A 16217-nucleotide genomic window follows, 5' to 3' on the forward strand; every position below is an offset into this window, starting at 1 on the left:
TCAGCAGAGGGAGGATGTCAGGGCTCAGGAGGAGTCAGGGTAATGACCATCTTCCGCATCACACAGCTGACTCAGGACCCTCCCCTGAGGCCAGCACTTCCTCCCAGACAAACACGGGGACAGGGGCGGTGGTCTGTCAGGGGAGGTTGCAGCTTGGTGGTGAAGGGGCAGCCTCGAGACAGCAGAAGGCGGGTCCCAGCTCCCTTCATCGGAGTCCTGAACATTCCCTCCTCTCATCGTCTGGGGTGACAGAGAAGGTGGCAGCATCAACTTCAAAGCAAGAGAGGGAACAGGGTGGGTGGGTTTGGGGGCAGGGGGATATGAGGGAGACTTGCCCCAGTTTTCATCATGACTCTGAAATGTGAACTGAAAGGACCTGCCTCCCCTGCCAGCCCCCACAGGCCTCCCTCTAAAGCCCAGGAGGTCTGTCTGACTGTGCCCCAGCGATCATTCTCACTTCCTACTCAGACGTCTCAGGGAGGAGCTCACCAGGAGAACATAAGACTTGTGGTTCCTAGAGCACCGGCCTCAAGGACCCCTCAGAAACGGCTTTGGTTCAAGCCAGGGAGGAATCTCCTCACTGCAGTTGCTCACATCTGTTTGTCCTTCCTCTAGGTGCCCTCCTTGCCTGCCACACTGCCCGCATGCGCCTGTGATCCATAACCTGTGTCACCATGCCTCAGAGGCACAGGAAGAAGTACCATGCCCATGTGAAATGCCACCAGGTCCAGGGGGACACTCAGTGTCCCCAGGAGGCCCAGTCCAGTGCTGCTGCAGCCTCCAAAGAGGAGTGCCCCTCCTCCCTCTTGTCTGTCCCTCAGGGTTCTCCCCCAAGCTCCCCTGCTACTGGAGATCACCAGGAGCTTCAGGGAGCTATGGCCCCTAGCTCTCCTGATGCAGGGCCTTCCTGTGCAGGATCTGATGAAGGTGCCCAGGGCCCACAGGAGGAAAGTGCAGGTGCCTCCCAGAAAGCCCCTGCCACTCAGAGCCCTTGCATAGATCCTCTGACCAGGAAGGCCAGCATGCTGGCGGAGTTCCTCCTGGAGAAGTACACCAAGAAGGAGCCCATCTTGCAGCACGCCCTGCTGAAGGTCGTTGGCAGCAAGTATAGGCAGCACATCCCTGAGATCCTCAGGAGAGCCTCTAAGCACATGGAGCTGGTATTTTGCCTGGAGCTGACGGAAGTCGACCATAGCAGGAACATCTATGCCCTCATCAACAAGCTCAACCTCGGGGGCGATGAAGGTCTGAGTGATGAGGGCAATCTGCCCAAATCTGGTTTCCTCATGGTGCTCCTGGGCATTATCTTCATGAAGGGTAACCGTGCCACCAGGGAGGAGGTCTGGGAATTCCTCAGTGCATTGGGAGTCTATACTGGGAGGAGGCACTGGATCTTTGGGGAACCCAGAAGGCTCATCACCAAAGATCTGGTGCAGAAAAAGTACCTGAGGTACCGACAGGTGCCCAATGTCAGTCTTCCACACTACGAGTTCCTGTGGGGCCCGAGAGCTTGTTTGAAACCAGTAAGATGAAGGTGTTGGAGGTACTGGCGAAGATCCAAGATACCGTCTGGACTTCCTTCCCAGACCTCTATGACGACGCTCTGAGAGATCAGGCAGAGAGAGCAGGGCTGAGAGGCATGGCCAGGGCTCCAACAATGGCTGAAGCCAGTGCCCCTTCCAGGGCCAAGTCCTACAGCTCCTCCCACATCTAGGGAGGGAGGCCCAGACACTTTCTTCCCTTTTGTGTTGGAAAAGAGCTGTCAAGATCCTAAACAGTAGAGAGTACTAGGGTGGAGGGAACAAAACTTGTTCTTTACTGTTTTATGTAGTAAAGGAGTTTAAGTGCAACTCATTTTTAAAAATATGTATCATTTTTCCTTTATCCATAGGAGAAATATCTAGTGAAAGTTGATTAAATTAGATAAAGGAGATGAGGGAGGAGTATAGTATTTTCAAATGTTAATTACTTTTCATAAGTTTTCTTGTGCTTCAGAATACAAATGTATTAATCATATAAATCACATTGTTTGCAGTTTTAAAGTTTTGAAAGCCACAGGTTGGGTAAATGGAAAACACATTGAGAGTATTGAATATGTTGTTCACCATCTAAACAAGGTAAGATGACACTGGAACAGAATTTTCTCAGAAGTGTCAAGCTCCTAGATAGTGCAGGTTAGTAGGGGTCGAGCAAACCAAGTTTAGATCTCTATTTTCTTCCTGATTTAAACTAGTAACTTCTGCATATTATCTATTTCATTTTTATCAAATATTTTTACTTCTACAAGATTCCATTCCTTTAGAATACTGATTTGGTAATGATATTCCAGTTTTATTTATTGCTGTTTTAGGATTTTAAAGTTACAGTTTTGGTAGATGTAAAAGAAATCTGACATGCCTCTTGAGAAATTTGTATGCCCATCAGGAAGCAAGCGTTAGAACTGGACATGGAACAACAGACTGGTTCCAAATAGGAAAAGGAGTAGGTCAAGGCTGTATATTGTTACCCTGCTTCTTTACTTATTAACTTATATGCAGAGTACATCATGAGAAACGCTGGGCTGGAAGAAGCACAAGCTGGAATCAAGATTGCCGGGAAAAATATCAATAACCTCAGATATGCAGATGACACCACCCTAATGGCAGAAAGTGAAGAGGAACTAAAAAGCCTCTTGCTGAAGGTGAAAGAGGAGACTGAATAAGTTGGCTTAAAACTGAATATTCAGAAAACGAAGATCATGGCATCTGGTCCCAACACTTCATGGGAAATAGATGGAGAAACAGTGGAAACAGTGTCAGACTTTATTTTTCTGGGCTCCAAAATCACTGCAGATGGTGAATGCAGCCCTGAATTAAAAGACGCTTACTCTTTGGAAGAAAAGTTATGACCAACCTAGATAGCATATTGAAAAGCAGAGACATTACTTTGCCAACAAACATCCATCTATTCAAGGCTATGGTTTTTCCAGTGGTCATGTATGGATGTGAGAGTTGGACTGTGAAGAAAGATGAGCACTGAAGAACTGATGCTTTTGAACTGTGGTGTTGGAGAAGACTCTTGAGAGTCCCTAGGACTGCAAGGAGATCCAACCAGTCCATTCTGAAGGAGATCAGCCCTGAGATTTCTTTGGAAGGACTGATGCTAAAGCTGAAACTCCAGTACTTTGGCCACCTCATGCAAAGAGTTGACTCATTGGAAAAGACTCTGATGCTGGGAGGGATTGGGGGCAGGAGGAGAAAGGGACGACAGAGGATGAGATGGCTGGATGGCATCACTGACTCGATGGACATGAGTCTGAGTGAACTCCGGGAGTTGGTGATGGACAGGGAGGCCTGGCGTGCTGTGATTCATGGAGTCTCAAAGACTGGGACATGACTGAGTGACTGAACTGAACTGAAATGAACTGAAAAGAAATTCATGAACCATCTGTATTGTCTTTATGATCTGGAAGTAGGTAATATGTCGCTGAAAGAGAGATTTTCATGGTAATGTGAAATGTGACCACAGAAAGTATTGAGAAACCAAAAAGCAATTAAGCAAATATAAAGGAAAAAACTGTTAATTTGTAGCTTGCCTTATTTCCTCTAACCATTTTTTTTTTTGGTAAAAAATATATATATATATATTTTGCCTTATTTTGGCTCATTTAAGAGTATTTATTTCTTTTGTCCCAGTGCACTGCATAGTCTCTGCTATCTACTGGATAAAAATAACCTCAGATAGGAAGGGGGTATTTTGGATGTTCATAATAATCATAACTTCCGTTAAATTAAAGACCAGTGTTTCTTAATTAGTATGACTGTGCTGTATATGTAGTACATGCATTCCAGCATTCATGCAGGATAGGATTTAACAGACTCCATTTATAGATGGATAACTTGCAATTGTCTCAAGTTCACAAGACTGATAAAGTGACCTTCATCAGACAAGTCCCCTGATGTGCACTAGTCCAGAGTCCTTCCATTTCTTTGCAAGAGCAAGCACTGAGGAAATCTCTTTTCACCATGACATATTTGGTACCATAACTAGGATTGTTGCCACGGTGAACTCCAGTTGTCTTGCCCAGACTGCTGGCTGGAGACCCCTGACTTTTGCTCTATCTCTCCCATGAAAATTTGCTTGCTGTCACTCTCTGCTTTGTTCTTTTTCCATGACCTACAGGGCAAGATCTGGGTCAGCTCACTGTGTCATGGCTCCCCTCAATTAAGAGCTGCAAGGAGGACGCCCAGGCTGTGCATACCCAAAGAACACTTGGGTGGCAGCTCACACTGTCTTAGGCCTGGAAGACACAGAATTTGCAATGGTGAAGGCGCCCACTGAGGCCAAGACTTTTCTCCTCTCAGTCTTTGTCATTTTCTCTATGGCTCTACCCATTTTGAGGTGAGAAGTTTCACTGAGAAGACTGCATGATGTTCAAATTAAGACTGGACAAATAATCAGGGACTTGATTGGATGAGTTTCTTCTCTGTAAGTCCTCGAGCCCAATTCCCTCGCACACATTCTTAATCCCAGTGTGGTTCTGGGACCAGAACTGCATCAGGGGCTAAAACTGGGGGACTCTGCATCCTTCTCTAGATTTTTGGCATAACTCACCACACCCCGACCTTACACTGTGGGCAATCCCCTCCCTTCTGGGGGTCTCAAGCAGACTTTGCCTATAAAAAGGGCAACGTGTCCTGTAACTGCAAGCTGAGCCTAGGAACAGAGAACTGCAAAAACTATTGGCATGAACAACTCTGTCCAAACATCTACATTAAGAACCTTGACTGACCTCTAGCATGGCTTCTAGCAGCAACCTAAGGCCATGTTCTAGGACAACTCAGCTAACCCTGAGTTCCTGTTTAGAAAATTTCAAGGCTACAAAAGGAATCTGTTCTAGCCAACATCTGACATTAGCCCCTCATCTTCCTTTACTGAGAGTGTCTATTTAAACAAAGACCAAAAACAAAAACAAAACAAAACAAAAAACCCTCACGATTACAAGAAAAGCGTGATGGAAATAAACTAGAAATTGATAACAAAAAGACAGCAGGAAAATTAAAGATTATTTGCAGACTAAGCAGAAAACATCTAAATAACACATGGGCCAAAGAAAAAATCTAATGAGAAATTTAAAAATATTTTTACAAAATGAAAACAAAATGACAACTTATCAGAAGGTGTGTGATACAGCAAAATCAGTAAAGAGGTATACACAGCATTGAGTGCCTATAACAAAAAAGCCTACAATTAATAACTTAAGCTTCTATACTAGTAAACTTGTGAAAGAAAAGAAAAAGCAGAGGAAGAATAAATCAAAGCGGAAACCAATGACACTGAAAAAAGGAAGGCAATGCAGAAAAAAACAAAACCCAAAGAAGTTTCTTTCAAGATACAAAATAAAAAGACGATAAAATTCTCCCCAGGCTAAAGAAGAACAAAGAGAGAAAACACAAATTAAATTACTAATAGTAGAAATGAAGGAGGGGCCATTACTACTGATTCCATGGACATTAAAAGGATAATGAGTGAATATTATAAACAACTCTGTGCCTACAAAAAGGAAAGGTTCCATTGAGAAACTGCTTGAAGGTATAACTTAGCACCACTTTCACAAAGAAAAATAGATACTCTGAATTGGTCTGTATCTATTAAAGAAAATTAATCTATAACTAATAAGCTTCCAATACAGACAGTAACAGACCCAGATGTTTACACAGATTAATTCTAACAAAAATTTAAGGAAGAAATGATAACAATTCTCTACAATCTCTCCCAGAAAATAGAAGCAAAAGGAACACCTCCTAATTCCTTTTCTGTGAGGTGAGTATTGCACTCGAATATCAAAATCAGATGAAATTAAGAGAAAAAAATTGAACACAAATGCCTCTCATGAACATAAAAGCAAAATCCCCAACAAAATATAAGAAAAGAAACCTAACAATTCATAGAAGGAATTACATACTGTAGCTAAGTAGGATGCATTTTAGATGTGCAACATTTGAAAATCAGTAATCATAAATCATAATAACAATAGTCTAAGGAAGATAATCACAAGATGAGATCAACAGATGAAGGAAAAAAATCTTCTGATAAAATCCAACACCCATCCATCATAAAAATTCTCAGCAAACTAGATACAGACAGGCATTTCCTCGGCTTCATATACAACATCTGAAAACACAGGTAAAACATCATACTTTATAGTGAGAAGACAAATGCTGTCATACTAAGGTGAGGAACAAGGTGAGGATATCCCTTTTCACCATGCCTATTCAACACTGTACTGAAAGTCCTAGCCAATGCAGTGAGATAAGAGAAGGAAGCAAAAGATACAGATATTTGGAAGGGAAAAATGGAATTATAATCATCAACAACAAGAAAACTCCTGGCATTAATAAGCCAGGACTATATGTTAATAAGGTTAATATATTATCAATATATAACTACTATATAATTAGTATATTAATAAGGTTAATGCATAATAGTCAATTCTTTTCCAATAAAGAGATGGAACTTGCAAATAAAAACCTAACACCATTTATATTAGCACCAAAATATATTAGAAATCATTCTTCAAAAAATATGTATAAGATTTACATGAGTAAAACTCATAAACTGCACTGAAAAAAATTAAAGAAGATCTATATAAATAGACACGCCATGTTCATAGATAGGGAGATGCTGTATTGTTGAGATGTCACTTATTTCCAACTTAACATAGATACTTAATGCAATTCTGTTCAAAATTCCAGCAAGATAGCTTGTAGATAGCAGCCAACAACTTAAATTTTATGTCAAATATGAAATGATCCATAATACCCACTGAAGTCAATATTAAAGATCAAAGTCAGAGAATTGATATTACTGGATTTCAAAACTTGCTTTAAAGCTACAATACTCAAGACTGTATGCTATTAACAGAATAATAGATCAATGGCACAGAACAGAAAATCTAGAAACAGACACCCCAAACACTCAACCGACCTTTAACAAAGGCACAAAGGCAATTCAAGGGAAAAGGACAGTCTTTTAAACTTACAGTCCTGGGATAACTAGACATCCATATCTAAGAAAAATGAATCCACATAGAAACTTTAAACCTTTCAAAATAATTAACTCAAAGGGAATCATAGACCTAAATGAAAAACTCACAATTTAAAAGAAATTGCAGGGACATCCCTGGCAGTCCAGTGTTTAAGAATCAACACTTCCACTGCTGGGGGAAGAGGTTTGATTGCTGGTCAGGGACTAGGATTCCACATGCCATATGGAATAGGCAAGAAAATCTAGAAGATAACACGGGAGCAAAACTTAAGTTTGGTAATGAGATTTTAGGCACAACACCAAAAGCACAGTCCATGAAAGAAAATAATAAGCTGAACGTTGTTAATATTAAAAACTTCTATCTGCAAAATATACTAATAAGAGAATGAGAAAGAAAGGTCACAAAAGGGTAGTTATACATCTATTTGCAGGGCAAGAATGGAGACACAGACGTAGAGAACGGGCATGTGGACACATCGGGGGAAGCAGACAGTGAGACGAATTGAGAGAGTGGCGTGGACAAATATGCACTACCATGTGGACAACAGGCATGAGGGGGAAGTTGCTGGGTGACACAGGGAATCAGCTCTGTGACGACCTAGAGGGGTGAGGTCGGAGGTGGGAGGGAAGTTCATGAGGGAGGAGATATATGTATACTTATAGCTGCTTCATACAAGAGAACCTGACACACCATTTAATTATCTTCTAATTAAAAATAATTGTTAAAAATATATGAATTTAATAACTAGAAAAAAAATCTGGAGAAGTACATATAGCCACTAGAGTTATATACAACAATGCCAAATGAATAAAACTCAGAAGTGATGAAAAGCAAAAGATCACAGTAACAATTTGATTCTCGAATTACAAATCTTAGAAAACAGGACAGGAGATATTCAAACATGTAAGAGACTTCAAAAATCTGGAATAAAAAAAGATCATGGCAGCAAAATCATCCAGTTGGTCTGGAAGAATCAACAATTACTTACACCAAGTAACAGAAAATACACCATAAACAGAAGCACCATAGAAAAAATTTACCTACAAAGAAACTTTAGAAAAATGTATACAGTCTTCATGTAGGCAAGAAGAATTTCCTGAGAGTCTTAGGAAAAATAAGGCTTGAATAGCATGTTATGTATATTCATGAAGAACAGATATTGTAAGACTGTTAATTTTCTATAACTCTTTTACAGATTTAGTAGCACATTCAGGGTAGCTGAGACCACAGTGAAACAGGGTCTGCTGCTGCTTTTTGTACTGAGAAGTAACCACAGAAATCTTATGGAAAGAATGAAGAAAACTATTAACAAAAGTGAAAATATAAAATTAAATAATCACTGATGGACAGTAAGTCTCAAATGAACTTACCCTATGTGTGCACAAGTAGGGGAGTACTTAAGAGACTGGCACAGATGTGCAGGCTGCAAGGGAAGCAGACAACAGGATCAGCTGCAAAAGGCTTTAAACTTGAGCCCTGGATTCTTCCACTCTGCCCTGGGATCAGGAATCTCCACTGCTTCACTGAAGGAATCTGAGGCAGCATCTCCAAGGCCCCATGCCAGGACCATGGGGCACCAAAGTTTGGCTTGGATGTGGCAGTACGGCCCAGATCATGAAATAACCAGCACAAAGTTTGTTGTGTGTGTGCTTAGTCACTCAGTTGTGTCCGACTCTTTGCGACCCCATGGACTGTAGCCCACCAGGCTCCTCTGTCCAAGGGGAAACTCCAGGAAAGACTACTAGAGTGGGTTGCTGTGCCTCCTCCAGGGGGTCTTCCCAACCCACGGATTGAACCCAGGTGTCCCACACCACAGGCAGATTCTTTACTGTCTGAGCCACCAGGGAATGCTAGTGGATGAGAACTGGCCCTTTTAAATGATCACCTTAATAGACTATCACCCAGAGACTAAAAGAGAAAAGTTAGTATCACAGTAATTGTACAAAACGACAAACATCATCTCAGAACTTTTGATCAATGACCCTGCAGTCGACTGACAGCCCACAGTGAGAACTGTCAGGCTAAGGAGCCCCTACACATTCTCTTCTGGAATTGTATAAGCATGGTTGGGGACAGGGGTGGATTTATACCAGAAAGGGAAGGATTTCCAGGCCTTGTCAGCAGTCAATATGAATGAAGTTTCTGAGTGAGATGTGAGGGGTTCCACACCACAGAAGACAGTCTCCCATCCTTCCCTCTCAGCTCATCTTACCTGTAGCAGCCATTTCCAGGAAGCCTCGGGTAGAAATGGCAAGATGAGACATATGTGCACTTCATACCAGGAGACTCGGGGGTTCACATCTTCGATATGAGGCCTTGGCCTCAGGTCAGCAGATGGGAAGAAGCCCAGCATCTACAGGGGTAAGGCAAGGCATGGAAAACGACAGAGCATCGCTTACTATAGCAAAGAGAGCCCAAGAGAGCCTTTGGTGTTGGTCTCATGGGCTCCAGGAAGGCTGTTAGGCTTGGGCTCCCCAATTCTTTGTTGGAAGTGCTGACACAAGTGAGAGGCATGGAGTGAGCCAGCTGACAGTTCAGGACAGGGACGTCCCAGGACCCCTTAAGAGTCAAGGGAAAGTCTACCTGCCAATCCTGTGAGACGTTCCCCAGAACCCGGCCTGTCCAGGTCCCGCCCCTGCTGTCCTCCTGGAGCCCAGATGCGCATGACAGGAAGTGACGTCCTCTTAAGCATGCTGGGGGAGTGACGCCATCCTTGACAGTGCCGCTATCTGTGAGAATTGCCGTTGACGGTGGCCAGAGGTAGCAGTCCCAAGTGTCATCGGGTGTCAAGATCGGAGGTGACGTGAGTTACGAGTGCAGGGACACGTCTCTGTACCCCCATTTTCTTTTCCCTCTGAAAAGAGGGGGCCGCACAGCCTCCGGCCACCCTACCCCTGCACTCAGACCAGAGGATCCAGCCTAGCTCTTAGGCCCCAAGACCATCCACTAACCCCTAGGGGGTCTCAGGAAAGAATGCCTCGGTCAGGCTCTGCTGGACCCCAGCTCCGCTCAGGAGAGGAAGAGCCACGAGCCCTGCCGAGTGAAGGAGGGACGCTTGAGGGGACTGAGGACCTCCATACAGCAGAACGGCAGCCATGTGTAACCCCCACTCACTGCAATTTGGCTGTGGATTATCCGTCTGAGGGGCTCCCTCACTGCCACCTCGGACACAGGACACTCGGAGAAGAGGGGACTTTCATCTGAGGGGCTGGCAGCTGGTCAGTAGAGTGAGGGTTCGGGAAGATTAAGAATGAGGGCCATCCTCCCTGACAAACGGGCGATTCAGGAACCTCCCCTCTGCTCAGCGCTTCCCCCCAGCCAAACATCGGGAAGGGGGATGGCGGTCTGAGAGGGGAGCTTGGAGCCTTGTTGTGAAGGGGCAGCCATGAGACAGCAAAAGGGAAGGTCCTGGGACCCTTCAGTGAGGGGCTGAGTACGCCCTCCTCTCCTCTTCTGGGGTGACAGGGCAGGGAAGGTGGCAGCGTCCATTTCAGACAGGAGAGGGAACAGGCTAGGTCTGGGAGAGGGGGAGTTGGATATGGGGGTGTCTTGCACCAGTTTTTATCCTGACTCTGAATGTCAGCTGAGAGGACCTGCCTCTCCTGCCAGCCCCCAATGGTCCCCCTTTTAACGCCCAGGCAGGACTGTCTGCTGTGCCCCAGGGCTCACTCTCCATTGCTATTCAGTGGTCTCAGGGGACAGGCTGACCAGGAGAACAGGAGCCCTGTCGGTCCTAGAGCACTGGCCTCGAGGACCCCTCAGAGGCGGCAACCATTCAAGCCAGGGAGGACTCTCCTCGCTGAAGGTTCTCACAGCATGTCCTTGTCTCTCCTCCAGGTGCCTTCCTGCCTGCTTTCCTGCCCGCACTCCCACCTGTGGTCCCTTGTCTGCTGTCACCATGCCTCGGAGGCACAAGAACAAGTCCCATGCCCGCGGGAAACGCCACCAGGTCTGGGGGGACACTCAGGAGGCCCAGGCCAGTGCTGCTGAAGCCCCAAAGGAGGAGTGCCCCTCCTCCCACTCTTCTGCCCCTCAGGGTTCTCTCCCAAGCTCCCCTGCTGCTGGCGATGGCCAGGAGCTTCAGGGAGCCATGGCTCCTAGCTCTCCTGATGCAGGACCTTCATGTGCAGGATCTGATAAAGGTGCCCAGGGCCCCGAGGAGGGAAGTGCAGGTGCCTCCCAGGCAGCCCCTGCCACTCAGAGCCCTCGAAAAGATCCTCTGGCCAGGAAGGCCAGGATACTCGTGGAGTTCCTGCTGGAGAAGTACACCAAGAAGGAGCCCATCACGCAGAACGCCCTGATGAAAATCGTCAGCAGGAAGTACAGGCAGCACTGCCCTGAGATCCTCAGTACAGTCCGTGAGCGCATGGAGCTGGTCTTTGGCCTGGAGATGAAGGAAGTCGACTCTATAGGGAACATCTACACCCTCATCAGGAAGCTCAACCTAGGGGGAAATGATTGTCCGCGTGATGAGGGGGCGCTGCCCAAGTCCCGTCTCCTCATGGTGCTCCTGAGTGTCATCTTCATGAATGGTAACCGCGCCACCAAGGAGGATATCTGGGAATTCCTCAGTATGTTGGGGGTCTATGCTGGGAGGAGGCACTGCATCTTTGGGGAGCCCAGAAGGCTCATCACCAAAGATCTGGTGCAGAAGGAGTACCTGAACTACCGCCGGGTGCCCAATAGTGATCCTCCGCGCTACGAGTTCCTGTGGGGCCTGAGAGCTTGTGTTGAGACCAGTAAGATGAAGGTACTGGAGGTTCTAGCCAAGTTCCACGGTAGGGTCCCTAGTTCCTTCCCAGACCTATATGACGAGGCTCTGAGAGATCAGGCGGAGAGAGCAGGGCTGAGAGGTGCGGCTAGGGCTCCAACCAAGGCTGAGGCCAGTGCCCCTTCCAGGGCCAAGTCCTGCAGCTCCTCCCACATCTAGGGAGGGGGGCAGGGCACTTTGTTCCCTCTGTGTTGGAAGAGAGCAGTCAAGCTCCTAAATAGTGCAGAGTAGTAGGTGTGGAGGGAACAAAACCCATATCTTCTTACAGTTTAAATGGTAAGCGAGTTTAGGTCTAGTTTGTTTTAACGAAATATATATCTGTTTTCTTGTATTCACATGAGAAATACCTAATGAATGATGATTTAAATTAGAAATGTAAAGAGGTGAAGGAGGTGTTTAGTATTTTCAAATGTTCTTACTTTTGATAAGGTTTATTGTGCTTCAGAATTCAAATGTATGAATCATATAAATCATAGTTTCCAGCTGTTTTAATGTTTTAAAAGTTTGTGTATTTGTAAAACACACTGAAAGTACTGAATATATTGTTCACAATGAAAACAAGATAACATGACATTAGAAGAGAATTTTTCTTGAAGACTAGTCAAGCTTCTAAAGAGTGCATGGTAGTGGGGGTTACATCACATTTCTTTTGATCACATTTCTCTTTCTGTTTCACATGAGTAACTTCTACATATTATTTGTTTCAGTTTTTTTTTCCAAATATTTTTACTTCTAAGAGGTTGTTTTTCCTCAGAGTATTAATTTGGTAATGATACTGCTGTTAGGTTCACTGCTGTTTTAAAAGTTTTAAAGATACAGTTTTGGTAGATATAAAAGAAATTCAGGAGCCATCTAAGTTGTCTTTATGATCTGAAAGTAGGTAACATAGCACTGCAAGAGTGATTTTCATGCTAATTTGAAAGAAGACTACAGAAACTTTTGAGAATCAAAAAGAAAATGGAGAAAACAATAGAGTAAAAAGTCTTTAAGTTGTGGTTTACCTTCTTTCTTTTAAACTTTCTTTTAGTAAAAATAAAAAATACTTTGACTTATTTAGCTCATTTAAGAATATTTGTTTCTTTTGTCCTAATTCACTGCATATTCTCTGTTCTCTCCTGGATTAAAAGTTAACTCAGCTGGGAAGGTGGTATTTGAGGGGTTCATAGTAATCATAACTTCCACTTATTACAAACCAATACTTAATCAGCATGCCACTGCTTTATATGTAGAACATGCATTCCAGCATTCATGCAGGATCAGATTTAGCAGACTCCATTTATGGATGGATAACTTGCAAATTTCTCAAGTTCATGAACTGATGAAGTGACCTTCCTAGGACTAGTCCCCCGATCTGGATTAGTGCAGAGCCCACAATGTGCCACTTCTCTCAGCCTAAGCTAGACATCATGTCTTTTCATTCATTATTCCTCTAAACACTCCAAAAAATGTGTCTGGTTGGATACATGGGGCCCTGTCCCAAGGAACTGTTTTCGAATAAAGTTTAAAAAATGCTGATAAATGAATGGTATGAAAGAAGACAAAACTACTCAGGGACAATGTGGTCATGAACACATGCAATGTCAGATACTCTGAAAAGATCAATATGCCCTCATTTATCCTTCTTGATTCTCAGGGACATAAAAGCCTTAGCTTAACCACTGTGTCCTCAGGTCAATGGATGGAAGAGTCCCAGCCTCTGATACTTATCAAGGGGAAGATTTTAGAACACTAGGGGTCCCACAAACTATATCCTGCTTCTTGCCTTGTGTGGCCATGGGGAGAGCAGTCTGTCTGAGTTGTGCCTTCCTTTCCTGCAGGGCAAGGGTGGAGGGGTTCGCAGGGAGTTGAGTGCCTTGGTATTGCAACAGCAGCTCCAATTCTGCCCAAGTAGGAGATCCTAAGAGGCCTTCATAGGATTTACAGTGAGGACACTGGGGGCTGATGAGTGGACCCCCCCCCCATAGCAAGGGGGATGGCACGGAGGAACAGGCAAGGGTAGCCAGGGAGTAGCTCTCTCACCTCCCCTTCTGTTGTCTCAAGAAGGTGAAAGCCTTGGCCACAGGCCAGCTGATTCAGCCAATAGAGAGGGTGGATTCCCATATGCTACTGGAAGTCAAGGTAAGAAACCTGATCTAAACAGGGGGAACACTGACTCCAGAAGAGAGTGGAGCCCTAGAATGTTCTCCTCCTCAGAAGGCCCCAGTAGCTTTGCACACATCTGGTTCATCCTGTCTTCCAATCCAGAACTTCCAAGAAAGTAATGCCTTTGTTCTGAGGAGCACAGCCTCAGGTGAGCAGAGGCTGCAGTCTGGGTCTGGTCAGGAGTGAGGATGAGGTCCCTGAACGGGGGGCAAGAGGACCACTCAGCCCAGAACAGGGGAGACTGTGGAGGCCCACCCCTGATGTCAGCCCTATGAGACCCAGGAGAAAGCTTTCTGGCTGAAGAGCTTCTCTTTCCGCTGGAGTGGTCTCAGGGAGGTGAGAGCCTTGGTCTACTGGGAGAACCCTCACTTCAGTACAGAGTGGAAGCTAGTGACTCCAAATTAGAATAAAGGGACTGCACCTAGAACACAGCCCTGCCCCTCTACACCTCGCACTGGCAAATTTGGTAACACAAGCATGATGCACCCCACACATTTCTTTTTAGAGCATCTCAGGAGGTGAGTTGCTGGGGCTCAGGGGTCAACCTCAGGACGAATTCCAGGTCATGTCGAGTCAAGTAGAGGACCATGAGGACTAAAGGAACCACTCACACTATACCACTTTTATAGAATCCCTCCCCTAGGGTCAGCCATGAGTGACCATAGGTTGGCAGCCTTCACATCCTCCGAGGATATCTCAGCGAATTTAAGGCTGTAGCACGAGAGGACAGGTCTCGTTAGGAGATGGGAAGTCAGTGTGACGACCTGGAGAGAGGACATTAATAGTGAAGAGAGGGAGGAAATACAGGTCTTCCTAGGAGCCTGACTGAGGACAGGTGCAGCCAGCCATCAGAAGGCCTCAATTTCCAGTCACAGCTTTCTGTCCTGAGAGACATTGGGTAGATATGGTAAGTTAGGCAACCTCTGCTTTCTTCTATTGGGTCTCAGAGTGTTGTGGGCCTTACTCTGAGGACGTGTCCTCAGGTAAATAGATAGGAGCTGCAAGACCTCCCAACAGTTCCCAGAGGACCCCTGGTCATTTCCCCAAAGGAGCTTCAGGTAACCCTTGATGTGGCAGGGAGGACAGTTCTTTCATACGTGGGTCAGCTACTCTGTGCAGACTGATTTCCCTGGGCCTTTGTCCTTCCAATCCTCCATGATAAAGGGAGTTGAAGGAAGGCTTCAAACCAAGTGGCGTGCTCCTCCCCTCAGCTCCTTGCTAGGCAAGTTTACCTTTGATGTTTCTGCACATGCACGACTGCCCCTTCCACTTGCTTGGAAGAAAATTGCTCACTAAATGCCAGACAATAGTCCAAGCTGGAGACCTTCATTAGAAGGCTCCCACCAAGAGAAATGACAGCTCTTGGCTGGGTTAGCCTTCCTCCGTATGACAGGGATAGAATAGCATAGGATACAGGTAGCTTTCCACGGTGACTCTGTGGAAAAGAATCCACCTGCAATGCAGGAGATGAAGGTTTGATGCCTGTTCTGGAACATCTCCTGGAGGAGGAAGTGGCTACCCATTCCAGTATTCCTGCCTGGAGAATCATATGGACAGAGAGCCTGGAGTGCTACAGTTCATGGGGTTGCAAAGAGTCAGAAATAAATGAGGGCTTGAGCACAGACAGACAGACAGGTAGATCTAGAAGTCTAGGAGGGGAATCAGTACAGTTCAGTTTAGTTCAGTCGCTCAGTCGTGTTCAACTCTTTGCGACCCCATGAATTGCACCACGCCAGGTCTCCCTGTCCATCACCAACTTAGAGAACCATTAGGGAACCTAATGGTTCTTAGAGAAACCTAGGAACCATTGGTAGACTGTTGTAAGTTAACACTGTTCAAGAAAGGCATCAGAATGTTGTGGAAGAAGGCAGGTTTGTTTAAATATAAAGCCATAATTCGTACATGAGATGTCACCCAGGCCTTTAGGAAAAAGAAGAATGACACCAGCCTTCTATTGATTTGAAGAAGTTGTACAGTAATCCAAGTTTGACCTCATAAGGTCAGACACTCTCCTGCTCCAAATGAATTGGGAGGGAGTGATGTAAGCCTGACCTCTATTCAAAGAGGGCAGTCTTTCCTACTCCTCCACTTTCCATTGACTATAAAATGTATTCCACTTAATCTTCCAGGCAGAGCTCCATCACCTGCCTTCTTGTATCTTTTACAAGCATCCTATATAAATAAATCTATTTCTTGCCTAACACTTTGCCTGTTGCTGAATTCCTTCTGTGCCGAGACACAAACAATGTGAGCCACAGTACATCCAGGTACCAGATA

The 16217-nt window shown here is 45.1% G+C and overlaps 1 protein-coding gene across 1 annotated transcript; it reads left to right on the forward strand.

Annotated features, from left to right (window-relative positions):
• The first annotated feature begins 674 nt into the window (after positions 1–674).
• Positions 675–12000, forward strand: LOC102413481. The gene is given in 6 exon segments (XM_045164490.1): positions 675–1509; positions 1512–1670; positions 1996–2117; positions 5759–5802; positions 8223–8293; positions 10666–12000. Coding segments are annotated over 6 exon segments (2523 nt in total). The 3' UTR covers positions 11958–12000.
• Positions 12001–16217: the final 4217 nt, after the last annotated feature.

Source organism: Bubalus bubalis, chromosome X, assembly GCF_019923935.1.
Source record: "Bubalus bubalis isolate 160015118507 breed Murrah chromosome X, NDDB_SH_1, whole genome shotgun sequence".
Taxonomy (NCBI): Eukaryota; Metazoa; Chordata; class Mammalia; order Artiodactyla; family Bovidae; genus Bubalus; species Bubalus bubalis.